The sequence below is a fragment of the Pyxicephalus adspersus genome, chromosome 1 (assembly GCF_032062135.1).
Source record: "Pyxicephalus adspersus chromosome 1, UCB_Pads_2.0, whole genome shotgun sequence".
Classification (NCBI taxonomy): Eukaryota; Metazoa; Chordata; class Amphibia; order Anura; family Pyxicephalidae; genus Pyxicephalus; species Pyxicephalus adspersus.
The window spans coordinates 18,041,391-18,064,295 of NC_092858.1; the positions used below are offsets into that span (position 1 = coordinate 18,041,391).

At 37.1% G+C, this 22,905-nt stretch overlaps 1 protein-coding gene across 1 annotated transcript in view; it reads left to right on the plus strand.

Annotated features, from left to right (window-relative positions):
* DYNC2H1 (dynein cytoplasmic 2 heavy chain 1) overlaps positions 1-22,905 on the plus strand; it is a 226,246-nt gene that overhangs the window by 114,368 nt on the left and 88,973 nt on the right. The window contains exons 70-75 of the mRNA XM_072398645.1: positions 576-665; positions 10,348-10,413; positions 12,361-12,411; positions 13,066-13,143; positions 13,428-13,559; positions 16,284-16,356. Coding sequence (XP_072254746.1) covers positions 576-665; positions 10,348-10,413; positions 12,361-12,411; positions 13,066-13,143; positions 13,428-13,559; positions 16,284-16,356 — 490 coding nt within the window. The remainder of the gene's footprint in view (positions 1-575; positions 666-10,347; positions 10,414-12,360; positions 12,412-13,065; positions 13,144-13,427; positions 13,560-16,283; positions 16,357-22,905) is intronic.

The following is a 22,905-nucleotide window of genomic DNA, read 5'->3' on the forward strand; positions in this document are numbered from 1 at the left end:
TCATCCATACAGAACAGCTTCAGCTCTTGGATTATGAAAGGTTTCCTCACTTAAACAGCTTCCTTCAGGCCTTTCCACAACATTTCAATTGGATTAGGGTCATGACTTTGGTTTGGCCATTCTAGGGCATTCAATGTATTCTTCTTTAACTATTCTTTGGTAGAACAACTTGTGTGTTTAGGATCATTGTCTTACACCACCTTCTCTTGAGATTCAGTTCATGGACAGATGACTTGGCATTTTCCTATAGAATTTTCTGGTATAGTTCATTGATCCTGATGATGGCAAGCTTTCCTCATTTGCTTTGAGACTCGTTTAAAAATCAGATGATGTTTTAGGTCACATTTATATAACGTATAGAAAATTTTAAAGCGTTTTCAAGCACAACTATCACTGTGCACAGCTAATATATGTAAATGATAGTGTTAAAAGGTCATATAATATTAGTCTGGTCAGGCATAAGGGTCACTAACGTTTAATGGTAATTTGGTTACAGGTTTCGGTGTTATGTTTTTTTTTTTTTTTTTTCGGTTGGCTGTGTTGGAATAAATTTTCTTATATTTTTTTTTCTCTAGGAACAAGGCAGCACTGAACTAAGAATCAAATCCCTAATAGGTTCCTTAAAGCACATGGTGTATGAGTATGTGTGTCGCTCTTTATTTAAGGTAAGTCAGTGTATAAATTTTCTTGTGTACCTCTCTCGGATATGAGTATGCATACTACATAATGCAACATTCCTTTGTGCTGTGTGTTGCTTTACCTTGTGTTAAAGCAGGATGTTTTCTGGTCTTTTAGGTGGAGGTAGCCAACTGATGTAATGCAATAATACAAGCTAAACCTTTTATGTGGAACAATTCAGTGCTGTTCTTTTTACAGCAAACAAAAAAAGAAAACTATTTTTTGATTTTTAAGTGCTTATCTAAAAAACCTACACAGACAACAATTTTTGCATTTCTTACAGTATGATAAAGGTGTTACACCCCTGGCAAAAACATGCATATGTGCTAATATTTTTAAGTGGGTAGAATGGGTGCATAATTGATTTTATTGAAGTGTTACATTGATCATAAATAATTTTTGACTGATATGTGAGAGGATTCTAGAATGAAAATTTGATCAGGCAAGGTTTTTTATTTGAATGCTGTATTAATATCATACACACGTAGCAATTCAAAATATGCAGAAAAAAAGGGGACCTAATTGGCACATATATAAAATCAAATAACAAAAACTTTTCATTTAGAAAATATTAAAACACCAATAAAAGATTATGCCATTTGTCTTAACCTTCAAAACGTCACGATCTGAACATCAATATTGCTCATAGATTTGACCATAGTATATCAAATGATTTACCAGCTAACACTACAGCATTAGAGGCATTAGAGTCTCGACGTTTCAGAGTCAATGCTGCTTCATCAGGATAATAATGTTGAGAGATAATTACTTATAGCATAAATTATACATTACAGTATCTTGTCATCTTCATTCAAATGTATATAGGGCCACAAAGCAAACCAAGAGCTCCTCGGAGGCTGACAGCAGGAGCTATCAGAGCTGGGATCTGTGGTCTGTCTCCTTCATTTTTAAGTGGCAATTCATCTACATCCATACAGGGATTCCTCTCTGTTAACGCCTGTCGGTTTGCACTTACTCTCATCATGAGCTCTTGGTTTGCTTTGAGGTCCTGTATACATTTGAATGAAGATGACAGGATACTGTAATGCATAATATATGCTTCTGAAGTCTGATGGAAATAACTTACATTTCTACTTTTACATACTATATTAGCTAGAATATTTTTTCTTAAATATTTTTACAGACTTTTTCGGTTGTCTAGAGTTCCCCTTTAATCTAAACCTGTTAGATCTTTTTTTTTCCTTCTTTATAGAACACAAGGTATTTTCAGTGTATTTTTGAAACCAAAATCCGGCTCATGCATTGCTCTGATCCTGTGTGCACTCCTTCCCAAGGTCCCACCTTTTTTAATTTCAAGCTTTGCCTACCCACCCAAAATCCCAGTATCATATTTTTTTGTCTTCAGCCAATATTTACCTGCCTATTATAATGGAAGGTGGGAAGTACTTAGAGCAGAACTATACCCTGGCGATTCTCACCTCTCCCAGTTCCATCAGGTGGGCTGCAACCTTCTCCCTTCTTTCCTGACGCATTCCAATCTTTTGCCATCTTGGTTGGCCAGGCTAGGATGACATAACTCCCGTGAGTTCATTCAGTCCTGGCACCCACAGAGGAAGCCAGGATTTCCGGTTATCCCAAGGAAACTTAGCTGTGCATGCACAAATCAGCAGATTGTGACAGATGAGTAGTTAAGGAATACTTATTGTTGAAGGGACATCACCGGTGCCTTTCTGCAGAAAGGACCTACCTGATGCCTGATATCAAAGCTAGAGCTTACATTTAGTTTAGGTGTTTTAAAAAGGCTGATGCATTTTCCTGAAAGTATAAACCATTTTAAAACCCTATGGTTGCAGCTTATATTAGAACAAGAACTATTATCTGTGTTTAGTGACTCAGAAAGTTAGATGGCACCTTTTGACCTAGAAGCACTGGAAGATGATATTTATATACAGATGGTGGAACCCAGCTACAGACAACAGAAGAAAACACTTAGTGTCCCTATTATTGAGCTCAGCAGTGTTTTAGTCTTGCTACAGTCATTTTTTTTATACATACTTTTCTTTCTTTTACCCAAAATAGATTTATATATTTTCCCCCCACATTGCAAAGTTTTTGTTTATTTTCATTTTCTTTTTATATCATCACACAGGGACCACGCCGTAGATTTATTTATTGTAAATTCTCACCGGCGTGCAAACTTGAAAAGCACGCTGGGGAGTTTTTCATCTCCCACCGGAGAGTTCCAGCAGGGAGTTTTCTCTACCACTCCTTTTCATAGTTTTGACTAACACTATACGGATTACTAAAAATAAAACAAGGCATTCAAAGCTAGCAGCATGTCCTTCCTGAGCAAGGGCATCTGTAAACTTGGCTACTAGGCAGGAAGGATCACCAGTATTCTGCATCCACCGGCTCCAGCCTTAGATTTCAAATTAATTGAGAATTATGTTTCTTTTGCATGTGTAATTAGATGATAAAGCAGATGTCAAAGCTTAATAGAAGCGAAATGGGAGCATTTTAATTTTCATTAGTAGTACACTTTGGCAAATAATTTTTTTTTCCCATGTGGAATGGTGCTGATTAAAACGTCATTCACTCAGGGATGCATTACCCACATTGCCCAAGGTCAAGGTCAATTTAATGTAAATCTTTTTTTTTTTTTGATGAATGTCGTATGATGAATGTCATAAGCATTATGTATTGATATTACTAATATGTTAACATACAAAGCTATCATTTTGTAAAGTTCTGTTCATAAAGTGTAATTATTTATATTCTTGGGGGCAGTTATGTTGGCTCATGCATATGTATGTTGGGTTTCCATAAATATAAAAAAAGTTTTGCTTATGTCAGATTATAAACTGACTGCCCAGACCATAAGGTTTCAATTGAAGAATTGAGTATGTCGCAGAAAATTTTTGGCTCATCCTGGAGAGTGTTGATGTGCATGTCATTGATGTTGCCACTGGATTTATCTATGAAAACTAATTTTCTACTGTGGGATTGTCACATAGCATGTGCAGAACCTTTTCAGCTCAGGTTACACTTTGGAGCAGATTTATAAAAGCTCTCCAAGACTGGAGAAGGTCATGGAAGACCATCATGGAAAAACCTGGGTGACCAAGCAAATCTGGAATTGATTTCTTAAAAATCATTTGCTACTAGTTGGCAGATATTTGAAATCTTAGACCAGATCTATTCCAGATTAAAAGGATCATCCAGGTTCTTCCATGATAGTCTCTCCTCCCCAGTCTTTGAGAGCTTTAATAAATCAGTGCAGCGTAATATGTTGGCATAATTTAAATCCTGTTTATTAATAATAAATCAGACCCTTTAGGTAGACTACAGTATGCAGCCTACCGCAGTCATTTCCAAACCTTTCCAATTCTTGGCACCTGTTCAGCCTAATTCATTTATGCTCTTCAAGACTGGAGAAGATAGACTATCATGGGTGAACCTGGGTGATCTACCAAACCTAGAATGGATTTCTTACAAATTATTTGCTAATACCTGGCATTTTCTTTAAATCTTGGATCAGTTCCATTCTAGGTTTGCCTTCCCAGGTTCACTTGGGAACTTTAAAAAATCAGACCCATTGTGTCTTGGAATTTTTAGTGCATGGGCAAAACTGTGTGTGGAGAAACACAATTAGGGTTACAGCTTTCTGGTGCAGTCCCTCCCACAACTATGTCCTAGGTTTTTCTGTAGCCTCCCTTACCCCCAAGTTTTTTGACCATCTATGTACCCTCTTCTATAGTGTCCCAGCCTCTGTTTTCCTTCTCCCCGTTCGTAGTGCTCACCTCACATTATAGTTCCTATTAGTGCTTTCTTCATGATGGTACCTCCCATAGTGCTTTCATTATAGTGTCCCCATTTGTGCACTCTTCATTTTAATGCCTCCAATAGTTCTCCATTCTTTGTAGTGCCCTTTATAGTGTTTGCTTCCTTCATCATAGTGCCCCCCATTAGAGTTTCTTACATTATAATGCCTCCTATAGTGCCCTCTTCATTGTAACGCTCATTATTGGTGCCTCCTTTAGTACAGTACTTCCTATAGTTCTGCCTTCGATAAAGTTCCCTCTATAGTGCATCCTTTATTATAATCCTCCAATAGTGCTGTCTACATTATAGTATCCCTCATTGATGCTCTCTTCATTTATATTCTAATAAATTCACATTTTCTTGTCCAATTAACAGCACTTTTTCAGCTGCGCGCACGGCAGTATATCTTGTCACCCAAGGGTCATGATATGTAGCCAGTCCATCATTTCTGTAGGCAAAGGAAAATCTGCAACAGGAAAACAGACAGAAATTTAAAGGTGATAAGAGTTTTTATTTCTGTCTGTGTTGCTTTGGAGATTTATATTATGTGGGCTCAGTGGTTGGCACTCTGGCCTTTGCAGCGCTGGCTCCCAGATTCGAATCTTGGCCAGGACACTATCTGCATGGAGTTTGCAGGTTCTTCCCGTGCTTACATGGGTTTTCTTCTGGGTACTCCTTTGAGGGACAGCTAGTGACATGATTTTATAAAGCGTTGCGTAATATGTTGGCGCTATATAAATCCTGTGTAATAATAAAAATAATATTGTGTATCTAATGAAAGAAAGAGTAAGGGGAAATATTTTTAATAGAGTCCCAGTAAAAACATGGCAGATGATCTAGTGCTTAATAATGCTATCCAACATTACCACAAAAATGTTTGGCTGAACTTCATGTCATAGTAATTCCAGGATTTAACTATACTGAAATATCCAAAAACATATTACTATTTCCTACCTGTGACACAGTTGTATTTTTTTAAGGTTATGTTATATTATTTTTCTCCCCATTTTACTGCTGTCTTATTGGAGAACAAAATGTTCACCCTACCTACTAGTAAATAGTCAAACTATTTGTAGCTCACAATGGCCTTGGAATAAATGATAAAAATCAGAGGTAACTGTAAAGACTGATTTGCTTCTACCTGAAATGTATGTGCACATAGGAAGCATCTAATGTATTTTCAGTTCAGCTTTAGATGTATTTATAGGACAATATTAGACCTTGGAATCTTAGATAAGCGATGTGGTTCCTCCAGAATATATCATATCTTCATTGATTTCCTGAGATGTGAATGAGAATGTTAACATTTAATGTGTGATACATTCTAGCCTGCAGCTTATGAATGTGTTACAGTGTGAGTCACATATTTTCATCTCTCTATTAAGTTTTAGTCTATGGGTTTAAATCATGGACCTGGAACAATAAAGAATGGAATTTGACACTAACGTTCATTATTTAATTACCTTAATATATCTTGAAATGATGAGAGAGAAAGAGCTTATGCTGGGGTGGCATATAAATATCTTTTTACTTTCTGAAAGTGTTGGAGTGTAACCTCTTGGCATGGTTTAACAAGCAGAGTTGGCTCAAGGGATAGAATTCTCACCTTTGCAGTGGTTCGTCCCAGGTTGGATTCAGGGCCAGGACACTATATGTAAGCAGTTTGTATGTTCTCACTATGTTTGCATGGGTTACCTCTGGGCACTCCACTATCTTCCTACATCCAAAAACATACAGGTAGCTTGCTTGACTTACCACTAAAAAATCGGCCTAAGACTATGTTAATGACATATGACTATGGTAGGGATATTAGAACGTTAGCCCTCTGAGGGACACTTAGTGATATGACTATGGACTGCTGCATAATATGGCAGCACTATATAAATGTAAGTTAATATTAGGTTAGAAAGCTGGCTGAGCACTATACTATGTTAGGCAAATTTTAGTAAAAGCGCCAGCTAAGATTTTGTTGTGGGCATATTTATAAAGAAGTGTTAATCCAATAACAAATAGATACTTTGTTCCCCATTTTTTTTTAAATTCAAAAACTGTCAGTAAATAGCAGTGATAGCTGGTTCATTTACTCATGAACATGACTACCATGTTAGCTGACTCCCACTTTTATGAATAAGGTGAACACTTCCATTGGATTACTCCTTCATAGATCAGTGACTTGGTTTTGAGTTGGAAATGGTTGAAACCTATGTAAGTTTTTTCAGTGACTTCCCTTTTATTTTTTGTTTCCTCAGACACCAGGGCAAGAAAAAGGGCAATGTAGGTCAGTAAAACAACGAAAAAACAAGCAACAAAGAGTTCCAATATAGATCATGATCCTTTCCAATGACAAAAGATTGCATGATGCATGAACGAGTACTGTACATACAGCTTTATTCTGCTTTATTGAGAGGAGAGGGGGAGAATGACAGAGCAGCACCCTGCTGTGCTCTCTCCCCCCTAACTTCCATTACGATCGTCCGTGGATCCACCAGGATGGTTTTTTGGATGATGGACGAACCATTGCATGTGTGTACCTAGCCTTAGACTGTAAGCTGGAGAGCAGCAGTAAAAAAAAGTATTTTTTTATCTCATAATAGTAATGTGGTTCCTTGAAGCCAACACATGCTGCAATAATTCATAACTGTGTGAGTTTTCATGATGGTCTCACTTTCTACTCATATCTCTACTGATACCTTTGGCATGCAGTTATCAATAACTGTAACCACTTTCCATGTTGTTTTTGTTAGGACACGTTTTCTTTAATACATCTGAAAAAAGGCTCCAGCACATACTTCTATAACATAAAGATGAAAAATGTGAAAATAGCTGTTTCATACTGATCTGGCCCACACAGTTTTGCCTGCAGTAAATGACCATGGTTTATAATGCAGCCAGCAGTCTTTGGGAAGATTCCCCTGTGAATAAAGGCTGAGAGAACTTCTTCACTTACCAAGTAATAGGCAACATTTTTCATGATTTAACACTTTGACCCGGACTGCAGGGAAAGTAGTTCTATGTTTTATAGAAGCCGATTAAGGTAATTAACTCCGATCCAAAGCAAAGAATCCTCTCTTGTGTGGAGAGGGTTACGTGATTCTAGATATACACTGAAATTCTAATAAGTAGCTGGTAATCATTTTAAGAGGAGAAAATTGTCTTCTATGTCGATTTGTGCATTTTTTGATCATTATAGGGATTATTTTTTATTATCATTATTGGGTTTTGAACATAATAAAAGCAAAATGGGTATAGTTACAAATGAAAATACAAAGGGTCAATCAAAAGCATAAACAGTTGGAACTGTACAATACTTGAGAGTATTTTTAATTGAGAGCCAATTGAGAGTCCATTTTTAATTGGGAGTAAATACTGCTATTTGCCCTCTGCTTGACACACACACTGCTCTTCACATTTTACACTTTTATACTTGCTCTAAGTAAAATGTTTCCATTTTCATTACATATCATTACATATCAGGCTTGGATGACTCCTAGATACGAACGGGGCTTCCCTGCTCACTTGTGTGCAGGACAGAGGCTTGATGGGGCTGAGGGTGGCAGTTTGCATGATCTGCAGAAGAAACCCTTTGCTAAAGACGCTGAGGTTGGGCTGAGCTGTTCTGCAACCTCGTGTAACTCTTTTATGACCAAGACAAACTCTGCAGTGGTTTCTTTTTGCATATCAAAGCACAGCTTGCTCCAGAACTTAATGAATGTCTAGGCTCCAAAAAAGTGTTTTTTTTTTGCTTTGTTTGCGATTAGCTCACAGTGAGGATTTTATACAGAAGTTGACACCACCCTGCCTAATAATATGTTGGGGCAAACATCTGTCCTAATTGCATTTATTAAAATAATGTACCTATTCTGACTTAAATTACATATTCAACATATATTAGGAACAAACCTACAGTCCCTCTCTCGTATGTAACCCGGGGACTATCTGTACATAAAGCTGGGCATTCTTCAGTCAGGAAATGAGGCTCTGTTTGCTGCAGCTTACATGCAGGTAGCTCCATTACAGCCTTTCCTTAAGTGGTAGTTCATAGAACATAGCAAAAGAGCCCAATTCTACTCCTCTGTCACTGCTCATGTATCTGGAAAGCTACATCTGCTCCCTCACCACTCCCCAGCTACAAATTTTCCTTTGCTGCAGTGAGGGAGGCAGGTTTTGAGTAGGGGGTTCCTCACCTTGAGGTGAACCTGATAATAGTTTTTTTTGTGTTCCTAAAATGTTTTAGCCATCTAAATTTCTTTCATACATATCAAATGTGTACTAATGTAATATTCCTGCATAGTGCATACAAGTTTATAGGTTTCAGGTTGGCAATCAAGATTTGAACCTTGGTAAAAGTCAGTCCCTGGTGTACAGCCTGGTCCTAGGTTTCAGGAGGTGAAGGAATTATAGGTTAACAGAGATCCCTGCAGATACCACAACTACCTTGGGCTTCAGTAATGTAATATTTGGTATTCTTTAGGCAATATAAGACTTGCATTATAAAAAGTTTAGTCTCTCTCACAGTAATTAATCAAAAATTCTTCAAAATAATACTGGCTTCCTTTCTGTGTTGATCAGCACAACAGGCAGCATTTTCTTACTGTTTTCTAAACTGCTAAGTTAGCTCTTTGTCCAGCCTTCTTCTATACCAGAACACTTCATCATCAAAAAAATAACAATAGGTGTAAAAGTTATATTGAGAATACAAAAACAATTAATCTTTAATAAAATGTAATTAGTATGAATATTTGGTTTTGACTTTATATTATAATGACAATAAATGTACAGAAAAGAGGGTAAAAAAACAATGAGATGGGGTTGAGTTTGTCTGCTGCTGTCCCTTTACTGACCATTTACATATTAGGGGCAAGAAGGTGGCCAGGCTATATTTCTTCAATGGCTAGATAGCTGTATAGCAGAGCTGTATAAATCTCAGAACTAAATGGGCAAAAATACAAATATTTTTGAAGGTGAATTCATTACTTATTTTTTTGTCAGACGTTTAAGGACCAGTGGGGGTGTTGTGCAAAAATGGTGGGACAGTTCTGTTACAGTACCATTTATATATGCAGATAGAAAAGCTTTTGCACACACACACAGCAAATAAACATAATTTCTGTATTGAGATATTGGCCCTAATCTAATAAAGTTCTCCAGGGCTGGAGAGAATACATTTTCATCTGTGAAGCTGTGTAATCCAGCAAACCTGGAAAGGATTTCCTAAAAGTCATTAGCTATTTGTTAGCAAATGTTTTCAATCCTGGACCAGATCCATTTCAGGTTTGCTAGATCACCCAGCTTCACTGATGAAAGTGTATCCTCTCCAGCCAAGGAGAACTTTAATAAATCAGGCCCATTGTGGTTGTATTATAATACGTAATATGTTTTTCCATATTGGTATAGTATTTTTTTAATGTTTTTTATATAGATGTATTTTATGCGTATTCTTGTAGTTTATGCCCATGTCCCTGGTGGGAGTGTGCACATGTGCCTTTATGGCATTTGACTGTAATGTATATGGGGCTTGGGTTGATGTCAGTGAGTAGGTGGTAATGAATAATGGTAATAGAAAACTCCTCCCAGACTTAAAGAAGACACCGGAATACAGGAACCTCTTTTTTCCACAAGACTTCAGCTGAATAAAAACATATTTTTATGTATACATTTGTTTTGATTCCTATTTTTTTATATAGTTATTTCATTTTTATGAAGCATTTTTATATGAAGCTTTTTTTTATCGTTGTTCTGTTCCAATTCTCTCTTTAACTTTCATTCTGCTTTCTGAAGCAATAACTGTTATCCATTTTGTAACTGACAATCAGAAGATTTTATATGAGCACTGCAATCTTTTTATGTTACATATTAATACTTAAAATATGATTTATGTTTTTTAAGGCTGACCAGCTGATGTTTGCATTACATTTTGTACGTGGCATGCATCCAGAGCTCTTTCAGGAGAATGTAAGTAATTTTAAAGATTCCTATCACAAAGTAACTTCAAACATAGGTGTCCAAGCTGAGAGTCATGGTATCTGATGGGTTTTACAGATTGTATAATAGGTTTTTTTTAACAAAGCTTATTTGGGAATTGCACTATTTTAGGCTTGGAAAATAATAGCATACTAACAATTGAATCTCTAGAAAACTGGGCCATGGATATTTAGCCTTCGGCATAAACCAGTTTTGGTCAACGTGCTAGACAGGAAAGGTCACCGCTATAGCTGTTTACACCACCAAATGGTTCACATCATATTCAGCTTCTCTAATGCTCAGGGTGTGCAGACATACTGTAACAGATGGTATAAGACTATGGTTATACAGAAGGCATGTAGCTGACACTTTTTTTTTCACCTCTCTATTGTTTTGTAAAGGCATTGGAATTTGAAGTGACTCAAGAGAAACACATGATTATACAAATGTTGACACTGGTTACCTGTCACTGTAACAGCTAGAGTTCAATACTGATACAGATACCCGCTGAACTGAGTACTGTAGAAAATGCAACTCAAGTAGCTGACCCATTGCACTCCGTTGTCTACTTCTCACATTGATATAAAACATTGCTGCAGCAAAGGACCGTTTGTTCCAGAATTGCATCTGTGTGTAAGATGCAGCACTTGGCCGATGCAGACATATCACATCTCAGCCTCCAGCATAGTGAACTTTAACTAGATGACCTGAAGAGAAGTCTCCTGCACTACTCCCGAGCCAAACTCATTACTTTCAATCCTTTTTTTTTTTTTTTTAAAGAATATGTTTGTTCTTTACTCAGAGAACTTTACTCAAGAGAAAAAAAAGAAGATAAATACATTGATTTTTGTGTTGTCTTTAAAAGAGTTCTGGCAAGTGTCCAAACTTTCAGTTCTGTGATAACGGTCTCCAGGATAAATAGAGAGGGGGAATCTTTTCTATGAGGATAGGCACTACAGTAGAAACGTGGTTTTAACACGACCTACTTATTGTATGTGCCTGTCTCTTGGTTTTTATATTTTGTTGTTTTTTGCAGAATAGGGATGAGTATCAGACATGAAAGTGCACACCTTACCTTCTTCATAGGCCAGGTATACACTTTTTTAGGTTTTTTGATACTTTTTGTTATTTCAACTTCAGCAGATCTGAAAGTAATAAATGCACAGTGCAGTGTATGGTTTCTCAACGCATGGACTAAGAATCCAAAAAATTTCTGTAATGTGGAGAATTTTATGCCTTTGCTAGCTTTTTAGGGTGTCATGTTGTGCTGTGATGGATTGGTGTCCTGAGCCTTTTTTCCTTAATGTGTCCAGTTCTAAATTGACTAGGCCAAATAAAGGTGAAAGTCTTATGAACTCATTTTCCTCTAGATGCATCTAGGCTGCCTAGGCAGCTTTTACCAGGAAATCCATTTATGTTTGTCTTTACAGTTCAAGTCCTATAGCATTTTGGCTTGCTATAAGGCAAGGCTTGGGTGTGCAAAATGTTTTCCTATAAACGTTAGAAGAAACATGCTTAGTCAATACATGGCAAAACAACATTGCTGAATGGTGGCAAGGGATTAAATCAAAGGTTAATGGGGCAGGAGGAGGGGCGGCATGGGCTTCACCTTTGCTTTAATGTTTTTAATCCTTTCCTGCTACTAATTATCCATCTCAGACAATAAATAAAAGCCCTGTGTAAGTTCCATAGGTCACTCTAGTTAGAAGTTACAGTCGATCGGGACTAAACACTAACAACGGTACAAGGGTAATGACCAACACCAGAGCATAAATTGAGTGAGATGCACGCTACTCCTTATCCAGGTGTTTTCTGACAGCTAGCAAGGCAAGCCTGCTGCCTTGTACTGTTTTTATTTTTTTTTTATATATTATTTTTATACTGTGTATCACTAATTTGTTTTAAGTACTTCATGATACTTTTATTTATACTTCACAGGAGTGGGATGTATTCACCGGTGTCATCATTGGGGATATGTTCAAGAAATCAGTAAGTAAATACCTGCTCTTGACACTGAGTTAAGATGTTATGAATGACCCATCAATCGTGAAGTGCAGTTCTTTAGGTTTGGTTATTTAGTTAGGGGCTATTTAAAAAGCACTGAATGTGACTTTTACCAAACATTCTGTGGTGGTAAATCAATCAATATTTTTCAAACCCCTACACCTGCAGGAAATATTGGCTGAATATCAGATTTGTTGCTTTATAAATATTCCCTGCAGTATAAACATATATTTATTTTCTATTGCAGATGACTGACAGGTAGAGTGATTTGTATGCATACAGGCATCATACATGCACTATTTCAATTTCTTTTACATTACATGGTGTTTAGGCTTTTCCCAGGAGTGGTTCAAAACTAAAATCACATTAATGCAGCCCGTGTCTGTGGCAGCCCGAGTACTTGAAGTTCTATTTAGCAACAATACATAACTGGATCAAATCATGTTTTTGGTATTTACACTGTGTTTGGTTTTAGGCTAGTTTCCTCTACAGTAGGTTCTATGCATTACTGAACCATATTCCCTTGTTTCTTATTGTAGACTTGTATAAATTTGTGAATATCTCTTTCTTCTGCTCGTATATTGTATTCAGAGAGCACCATTGTAATTTATTTTTTTTCTTAATTTTCTTACATTAAAGGACTCTCAGAAGTCTCTACGAGATCAGATCCCAGCTTGGATAGAGCAAGAAAGAGCTTGGGCTGTGGCATTGTTAAAGGTAGTTCAGTCTGTTCTTTTTGTTTAATATTCAAAATCGCTGAATACTTATAATGGTGGCAGAGATACCAGACTGCAGCACATACTCTGCTGATTCAGCTTTTCTTTGATTATATTCTATATATAAGTCCCCATATGACCATGATCAAGTGACTTCTTTCTATTCACTCTTATCTCATCCCTCATACTCCCTGTCCAAAACAATTTATTGCTTAATTAAAATCACTGTGCATATCAAATATGTTTCCAGCCATTTAAACATGAACCAAGTGTTTTATCTCACAGGCCTCTCTGCCGGCTCTTTATCAGAGCCTAAGCCTGGAAGATTCAAATCTGTGGAGTCATTTCTCAAAGAGCTCGGTGTGTGAGCAAGAATTCCCAGCAGCCATTGCCAAGAAACTGTCCTTGTTCCAACAGGTAATTTGTTATCACTAACACTTTTAATGAACTATCCACTATCTTCATAAACTGTCTTTAACTTTCTTTGCATGTTGGTGGTAAGGGGAAATGTTAAAGGTACACCCCACACTTTTCATTTCCACTACTTATTAAAATTGAACTCAAGGCACAATGCTACTTGCACACATAAACTACGTATTATGGAGAAAATTGTACATGTCAAAAGTTTTTCATATCTCTCCATCCAGTTTGAAGATTTAAACAGCCCCAACAGACAGCACAGCAGTGTCTGGCATTTTTTCTCTGCTACCGTTAAGTAACACAGAGTTACGGATGTTGTCCCTGCCTCTGACTGGACAGAAAAGGAAATCCAACAATATCATGAGCCTATTGTTCTTTTTAGCACATGGGTTCTAAACTGATGGCTACTTCTCTCCTTCTGCTTGACCTTTACAGTACAGGGAATTGTAATAGAACATTACCAGGTCAAATTCAGGTACTTATATTATTTGCCAAAAAAGATGGTGTCTCAGTTGCAAACACTCAGGTCTTGCAGCATTAGGTCCCAGTTTGATTCTTGGGCAGGATACTAGTTACAGAGAATTTGTATGTTCTCCCTATGTGTTTAAGTTTCCCCCCAAATCCATAAAACATACTAGTAAGGTAATTGGCTTCCCCTATTTTAGCCCTCATTTATGTTATTGACATATGACTAAGGTGTAGGGTATTAGATTGTGAGCCTCCCTGAGAAACAGTGACATGACTATTGACTCTTTAAAGCACTGTGTAATTCGTTGGCACTAAATAAGTTAAAACAGTTTTGTTTTATTTAAACAACATTTATGTGGCGTCTGTACATTTTCAGACATGTTTTGGTAAGGATACAGGAAAGAGTACAGGAAACTGTACTCCCTAACAGCTTGACTTTCTGTTTCTCTAAAGGAAAGACCTACACAATATAGGGTTATAACTTTAAAAGGTACTTGGTTTATTTTTTAAATAAACTTTATTTATATTTTGGATTTTGGCAAACTAATCTTTTTAACCTCTAGCAGCTTCCTCGATTGTACCATTTCAGGTCATTAGGGGATGTAATTAAACTGTTGAAATGTAAAAAAAAAATGATGGTTTTCAAAAATCGTTTAACCCATAATATGTGTTTATGTGTGTGTGTAAATGTATATATTTATATAGATATATGGATAGAGAGAATAGAAGTTAGAACTCATTAGTCTCTTTCCTATCATGTCTTTGGCACAGTGTTGCGCACAAGCTTGCATGGATGGCAAACATCCATCATATTTCTGGTTTCATTTAAAGGTCCTAATTACAGGGATAATTGTTGATTTTCCAGTGATTTCACACGTGCTGTCATTATTCTGTTAAATTCAGCCACCAGCATAAGGAATGCAGATGGTTGGTCAGTGTGGCTTGAAAAAAACAAAATAAATTGTGTTTTTGAGTAGTGCTGTGTGGCATAAATGTCCAGGAATAAATTAAATATAAAAAGTTAATTCCATCTAAAATATATATTACACATCTGGCTGTATAGATTCAGTAGAATAAATCTCCCATGTTTTGTTACTGTATAGATTAGTATTTCTCAAATAGGGTTCCATGGAATCCTAGGGTTCCTCCAGTATTTGCAAGGGGTTATTTGAGCAATTAGATATTTGTGACTCTCGGGTCAGGTTACCTGACACCAATGATCTTTTTGGGTATCTGTAAGGGTGACATTCCTACAATGTAAGAGACCTTTATTTAGTGGTCACCACACTAATATACTGTGAGCTTTGGATATAGTAATTATAGCAGGGTTTCCCCAAAGTTATCCCAAGGTTTCCCCTGAAAGTTATTTCAAGGGGTTACCCCATGTTTAAAAGTTTGAGAAACACTGGTATGGATTATCTATAACTGTGGTACTGGTACCACTCACTGATGACTACTCCTTTTGAGAATGGCAGTTCCTGTCATACTGATGCTTTGACCACCATGCTTTCTGAGTAGCTTATACTTATAAGTATTATATATAATTATATATGCTAGATACAGCCAGCGAACAAGGTTTTTTTTTTTTTTTTTTTTTAAAGAGAGCCAGAATATCAATCTCAATGGCCTTCCCATGACAGGGTCACTTTAATACAGTAAACTGTAAAAGAGTTTTTCTATTAGCTACTAATAACCATGGCTTACACGTGAAGCCTTATACGTGGAAATGCATTTCTTTTTAATAGAAATAACTTTATAACTTGAAAATGGAAACCTAGATCACAAGGGGACTGTAAATATTTTGTTATGAGGTCACATAAGGTATAGTTGGTGATGGTGGATTTTTCTTCATAGCTGTAGAAAAATCCCCTGATTCTTTATTGGCAGCACAGTGGCTCAGTGGTTAGCACTTTACAGCTCTGGGTCCCTGGTTCGAATCTCCGCCAGGGCATTATGCATTGAGTTTGCAGGTTGCCGGTTTTCTCCCACATCCCATAAACATGCAGTTAGGTTAATCGGTTTCCCTCAAAAATAGGCTTTATATTGTGTTAATGACATATTGTGACAGATTGTGAGCTCCTCAGAGGGACAGATAGTGACATAACTTTGGACTTTGCACAGCGCTAAGATGTCAGCGCTATCCAAATACTCTGTAAAAATAATTCTTCTTTATATAACGATGAGTTAATATGGTAATGTGTTACAATAATATCTTTTCCATTGCATCATTGTAGTATGGTTTGTGTTTTCTAGGTCTTAGTGGTACAAGCCATTCGACCAGACAGACTGCAGAGTACAATGGCGTTATTTGCATGCAAGACATTAGGTAAGCTTTGAATGCTCATAGCATTAATTAAATCAAACTCATTTTTACTTTCATGCTCTCAGAGCTTAGTGGGTGAATGTGAGGAGAGGTCTGGTTATTTGGGATAGAAGTAGGGTTGTTTCTTCACTGTTTAAGCCCACAACGTTTTCTTTGCACCATTATCCACTGTAATCTGTGAATCTAAAGCAACCCTTCTGATTGACATAAACTTCCACCTTTTGTAAACTGTAAAGGTACCAAGACTCACTAAGGAGTCCATGGACTCTATAACTGTAGAAAGCCACAGGTCACAGAATTTAGGATCAAGTTCTGTTATTTTTATTGTTTAACTAGTGCAGCAAATATTGGTTTTGTTATCTTTGAATTGGCTGTTCAGATTTATCTTGTTTTTTTGGCTGGGGTTCTGCTCCATCAAATGCCTACTAGACAGTTCCTGAGCATTTATTTTCTCATTGACTTCCATTTTAGTCCTGGGTGCAGCTAAAGAAAATCTTGCAGCCAATATTTTTATCAATGAAAAACTAACCTGCCGCATTTTCACCCAGCATTGTGTATGTTTGTGTATGCATGCAGGTATTGACACAGGTAATTGAAGAGACTTTCCCAAAAGCTAAAAAAATATTAGAGCCCTTACTGTATCAGGAGCTGCCCCCCCTGACAACCAGCAAACAATGCTCATACTGACTGCTGTGTACCCTGATAACAGGCTTACTGATGCTACATGTACAGTAACAACTATAGGAATTGTACACAGCGGGCAGCGGCTGAATTTCTAGTAAAAAAAATCTAATTTGCTGGAACAAGCCATATGTTTGGTTCCAATAGCACAAAATCCAAACAGCAATGCTAATTATGGTAATTAACAAGCAGTGTAAGAAATATTTATTTGTACACCATGTATGTTTATTGTTTTTCTGTGTGTTGGTGACAAGCTCTCTATAAGTCATTATAGAAATTTCCACTTTTCGTAAAATGGTCTTTGCAGCCTGAACCCAATTTAGGAGTTACATGAATGATTCAAATAAACAGCTCTTTGTGCTCAGTGATTCAGTTAGTTTTTATTGGTGTAAATGAACATTCATGGAGCATGAAATCGTAGGAGGTGAACATCTAGACTGCATCTTCCATCACCATGACAACACTGTCTCTGTGGTCTCCACATCTTCGTCTCACGCTGATAAATACACAGGATGGAAGAGCGGCGGGTAATAGATGAATAGAATGGCTACAGATGTCCTTATATTTTTAATATGATTTGACTGCTGACTACGAAGACTACCATACAGAAAATTTCCCTGGCTTATTATGTGCAAAGCCCTTTAAACAGCACTCTTCTCTTTCTGGTTTTATTGCAGCTACTCCATTCTGATTGGCTGTTAGGGGCTACCTACTCATTATTGCATTGCGTTCTGCAATATTATTTAAGGGTTTACCAAACGTGAATTGTTGTAATTGGATGTACAGATAGTCCCCGGGTTAAGGACATTCAAGATACGGTTGACTCCTGGATACGAACGGGGCTTCCCTGCTCACCCCTGTGCAGGACGGGGACTTGGAGTGGGGAGGGGGCCGGTTTGCATGACTTGCAGAAGAAATCTTTTGCTAAACACAGCTGAGGTTGTGGGTGATCTTAGGGGGGTGAGCTCTTTCTACAGCCTCTTGTACCTCTTTAATGACCACAACATTTTTTTGCTTTGTGATTGGCTCACAGTGAGGATTTTATACAGTTTTACACTGACACCATGCTGCCTAATATTATGTTGAGACAAACATCTGTCCTAATTGCATTTATTCAAATAATGTATCTGTTCTGACCTAAATACAAATTCAACTTAAGAACAAACCTACAGTCCCTATCTCCTATGTACCGTAACTCGGGGACCACCTGTAGTAGAATTGAGTTTGACCTTTTTAAAGGTTGTTATAGGTCTCCAGGACTTTTGTATTAACCCTTTTTTCATTTATTATAACTCACTTATTACAAGCAGCTTTATGTTTTCTATCTATCTCTCTGGAAAAGTTATCTGGGCAATGTGATACAGATTTTCAGTATGCCAATCAAGTGCTGTCACAATTGTATAAAGAGTAAGAGAAGCTCATTCAACTCTGGTCTTGATTTGTCTTCCACTGCATAAGCAATTATATTTGGAGCTGTCCTATATGACTTATCATTTTCATCATTCAGATGTATTGAGTCTGATTTATCAAAACTCTCCAAGATTGGGGAGGATATGCTATTATGGAAGAACCTGGGTGATCCAGCAAACCTGGGATGGATCTAGTCCAGGATTGAAAACATTTATCAACGAATAGCTAATGATTTTTAAGAAATCAATTCCAGGTTTGTTGGATCACCCAGGTTCACTCATGGTAGTCTATCTTCTTCGATTTGTAATAAATCAGTCCCGTTCAATATCCAAGCTATATCCAATTTCCCAAGCTTCCGCTTTCTATTAAACCAGCCTAGCTGGCTTCTGCATATGGTGTCGGCTTTAAGACATTCGTCCTATCCATTATTGTTTATTGCAGTAAATTATTGAAAAGAAACCAGATAGGGGATGAATAGTGTCTGAAACTGAATGACAACTTACAGTTTGTAGCAGGGGTAAAGGGCCTTTGCTTAGACAAACAAAATAAATTGAAAAATTAAAACTGATCCAGGACAGGGCTATATATTAAAGCAGAATTGAACCCTGGGGATACTCACCTATCTCTGTTCCATTGTGGATGCTGCCTTTTTCTTTTCTTTTCTTCTCTTCCTTCTGATCTTGGGCAATTTTAATTGGCCGGACTGAGACTCCCGCCTGTGCCCATTCAACCCCAGCACCTCCAAAGGAAGTGAATTTTGACAGCTGGGCAGTGATCAGGCAGACACGAATACAATAAGTACCTGCCGGATAGCAAAAGAAGTGATAAGGCAAAGTGAAGCTTCTGCCCCATCTGTCAACTGACTGGGCATATCTGTAAAAAGAGGTCTCTAAAACATGAAATTTTCTCAAATAAAGTAAGTTATAAATAGAATAGCTTATAGCTAGCTTTTTTAAAAAATAAAATGAATGAATTTCTAAGTCATACATTCATGGGTGACAGTCATCTTTTAAGTGCTTTAGAAACAGGAGTCAGTATGACCATACACCTCACTAAATCATCAGGTTAATGCTTAATCACAGTTCCTGAACTTTACTGAAAGAGTGGGCTAAGTTTTAACCTGCCTAAATATGACATAAAGATTACACAAGCCGGTGCCTAGGTTGACCACATCTTGTACTAATACCAAAAAAATGAGATGTTATATAAATGTCAGGGTTAGACAAGGTGAAGGTAAAAAACCAGACAAATGTAAATCTTTTATATATCAATATCCACACTTACTGTATTCAGATTCTTGTATAGGCAGACATTTACAGTACTATTCCATCTATGTTAATGTTCTAAAATAGATTATTTCCATAAAAACAAGGCAATGCACACATAAAGGACATCAGCATAGAGCTTTTTTTTTATCTTGAATGACATCTGCAGTCTGGCATATTTTGGATTTATATGTGGATGTGTTTAGAATTATTGTACAGTAATCATATCAGTATATTCAATTCCTCAATAACCCTACACCGTGATTGTGCTTTAGGTCACACTCACACTTGTTCATACGTGTTTCCTCCTCCTGCAATTCCCTTTTTATGACTTCACTCTTCTGTTAGTCCAAAGAAGCTTTCCCTTATTATCAGTGGATGACATGGAAAGCCCCCTCTGTCGCAGGTAGTAATGGTGAGTTATTGGACACCAAGAGCAATCGCCACTTTAACCCGTAGTTTTGCTACTATTCCTGCTTCATGTACAAAATGAAAGTGTAAGCTGCTAGTATGCCAGCAGGCACCAGCCTGTGGCTGCACATACCTCGGAATGCATATTATTTTTCCCCAAAATTGGAATTCAAATTTCATTTTTATTTTTTTTTAACTCAAAGCTTAGACTTATCAGGCTTATGCTACAGAACATTGCAGGTTCCCATGAAAGGTGCATACAGGCACACAAACCAGCACACAAAGGTGGCTGTTTTCACACCAGCAGTTTAAACTATATATCAGGTGAAAAACAAATGTTTTCTGTAATTGCTTAGGGTTAGTTTGCCCCATAATAGTGCCATATCCCATATATTTAACAAGAAAACAAAAGATACCACATAAGAGTGTATTTCGTGTGGACTTTTTAAAGGCAAATATCCTCAAAGTAATGACCAAATCAATCTTGTGTTGATTAAAAACAATGTTATTTAATTACAATAGTATTTACCCTCCCTAGTGGTATTCCTGAGTGTGTCTTGGGGTTATTTTTCAGTACCAAAAGCGGTAACCCTGAGCCACAATTGGGGTGGAATTGTAAGGCAGTTTTGAAGCTTACCTGGTCCCCACATGCCCGCTGTGTCCTCCAGCGGTGCCGACGGCATCTGTGTCCCCTGGTGATGCCCAACCGGCATCTGTGTCGCCTAGCAATGCCTGCCCCGTATTCTCTGGCGTGTGAACATGGGGGGACGCAAGGCTAGGGGACTCAGATGCTGGGCGGGCATAGGATGGTTGGGACCTGGCTGGAAATTTAAAATAATAAGTATTTTTAAATGTACCACTTTGACATTTAAAAATACATATTTAATCAGACCCCCAGGGAGGTTAATCCATAAAAACACATAAAGTTTGACAAGTTACAACCACATAAAACATTCCTAGTATATCCACATAGCTTGTTCCTATTGAGATCCTAGTACAATCATCAGTTTACATTTGTATATAGATGAACACCAAACTTTTATATTTTACTTAACACATTTCGCAGACGTATAGCTGCTTCTTCAGGAGTTATTACATGGTGCACACAAGCCAAGTATTTTTGCTTGGAACAATCACAGTATCACAACTAATGACTTCTATACCTAAACCTTAGATAAGGGAGGTCCAGGAGGCCATAAATATATACCCAACAGTAATGTTATACGAGAAGCCAGAAGTGTTTTGGGGTTTTCAAATACAGGTCTTTCAGCGATAGGCAAGTTGGTACATACCCTGAGAGCACTGTATAAGGTAGACAGAAAGTTTAAAAGGTTTCTGACTGATCACAAAAGACAATGCTTCCCCAACCAGACCTCTACCTACTTACAAGGGATTTATTTCATGGTATCTTCTGTGACACAACAAGGTTGGAATATGCCGTAGTTTGGGGATGAGGAAGGTGTTGGTGAAAAAATTTACTCATGTCAATACAAAATTCTTTTTGTGATGTAATTGGTTTGCAATGAAGATCAGAACTATAATTTCTGATAATCTAGTACATATGTGACCTGGAACAAACACAAAGCCAGTAACGTCCTAAAGAAGCCTTTCTCAACATTACTCTTTAACATGAGGGAACCCTTAAAAAAATTTCTTGTTCTTCAGGGGACCCCTGCTATAACTACTATATTCACAGCTCATAGTAAAATATTGTGATCAGTGGGAAGAATGCTTCTTACATTTTCAGGGCATTGGGAAGAATGTCACCGTTACAGATAGCCAAAAAGATCATTAGTGTCAGTAAACTGACTCGAGAATCACTAATTTCTCATGTGGGTAGTGCCAGTTGCCGTTTGTCTGACTTCACTGGTAGCCTTTACAGTTCCATCTTTATCCTGAAATAATAACTTGTTTTATTCATCAGCTTGGCAGCGTTTGCCTTTGCAGTAATGACATGGCACTTGTTTCTTTTCTACAAAAAAAATACCCATGTGGGTAAATGTGTATCCACTTGTACATTATAAATAAACATCAAAGGAGTAAGCTGTTTCTGACTAAATGTTTTTAAATATCCTATTTTAATTATTTTTACATACTAAGATTAAATCCCATTCACATTTGATTGTGGCTTTATTCTGAAATTAAAAAAGTGTTTTATGATTTATTGGATCCATGCTTGCAGACTGTTAGGGGTTGTTGTTTCTATTGAAATGCTTTTATTCTGAGTCATTGCCACGTGGTTGGGAGGATGTTTACTGTGACAAGTAATTGAGAATTTTGCATTTAATAACAAGTGGAATGTTACAGATGTTCATTAAATAAGTAACAGAAATAGCAGTTTGCATTCTTTACTTTCCTTCAGTCAGTGATGAAATAATCATTCTAAAAATCCACTAGGAGGCCTGGGCTATATTCCAGTGTTACATTAGACCAGCTTCATTGTGCTATAACCTGCCATTATAGACTATTAGTTTCCCCATCCTCAAACGTTGTATTCTCCATGAAATTGTCAGTTTCCTTTTATATATTCTTTTCAAATTAAAAGGTACAATACCATATTGAAAAAAGTGGCAATTTTGGCTGGGATTTCCCCATTAGACTGGAAGTCTGATACTGTTAGCAATTCTCAGGGAAAAAATGTCTCCCTCCTTTTATGTCTAACCCATTGGATGCAGTCATTGTTGTTTTTTTTTTTTTAACATTATATTTTTAATAGGTTTTCAACATAAAAGAAGCACAAATAAATAACAGCAAAATTAAACAGTATACAGCAATCACAATAAAT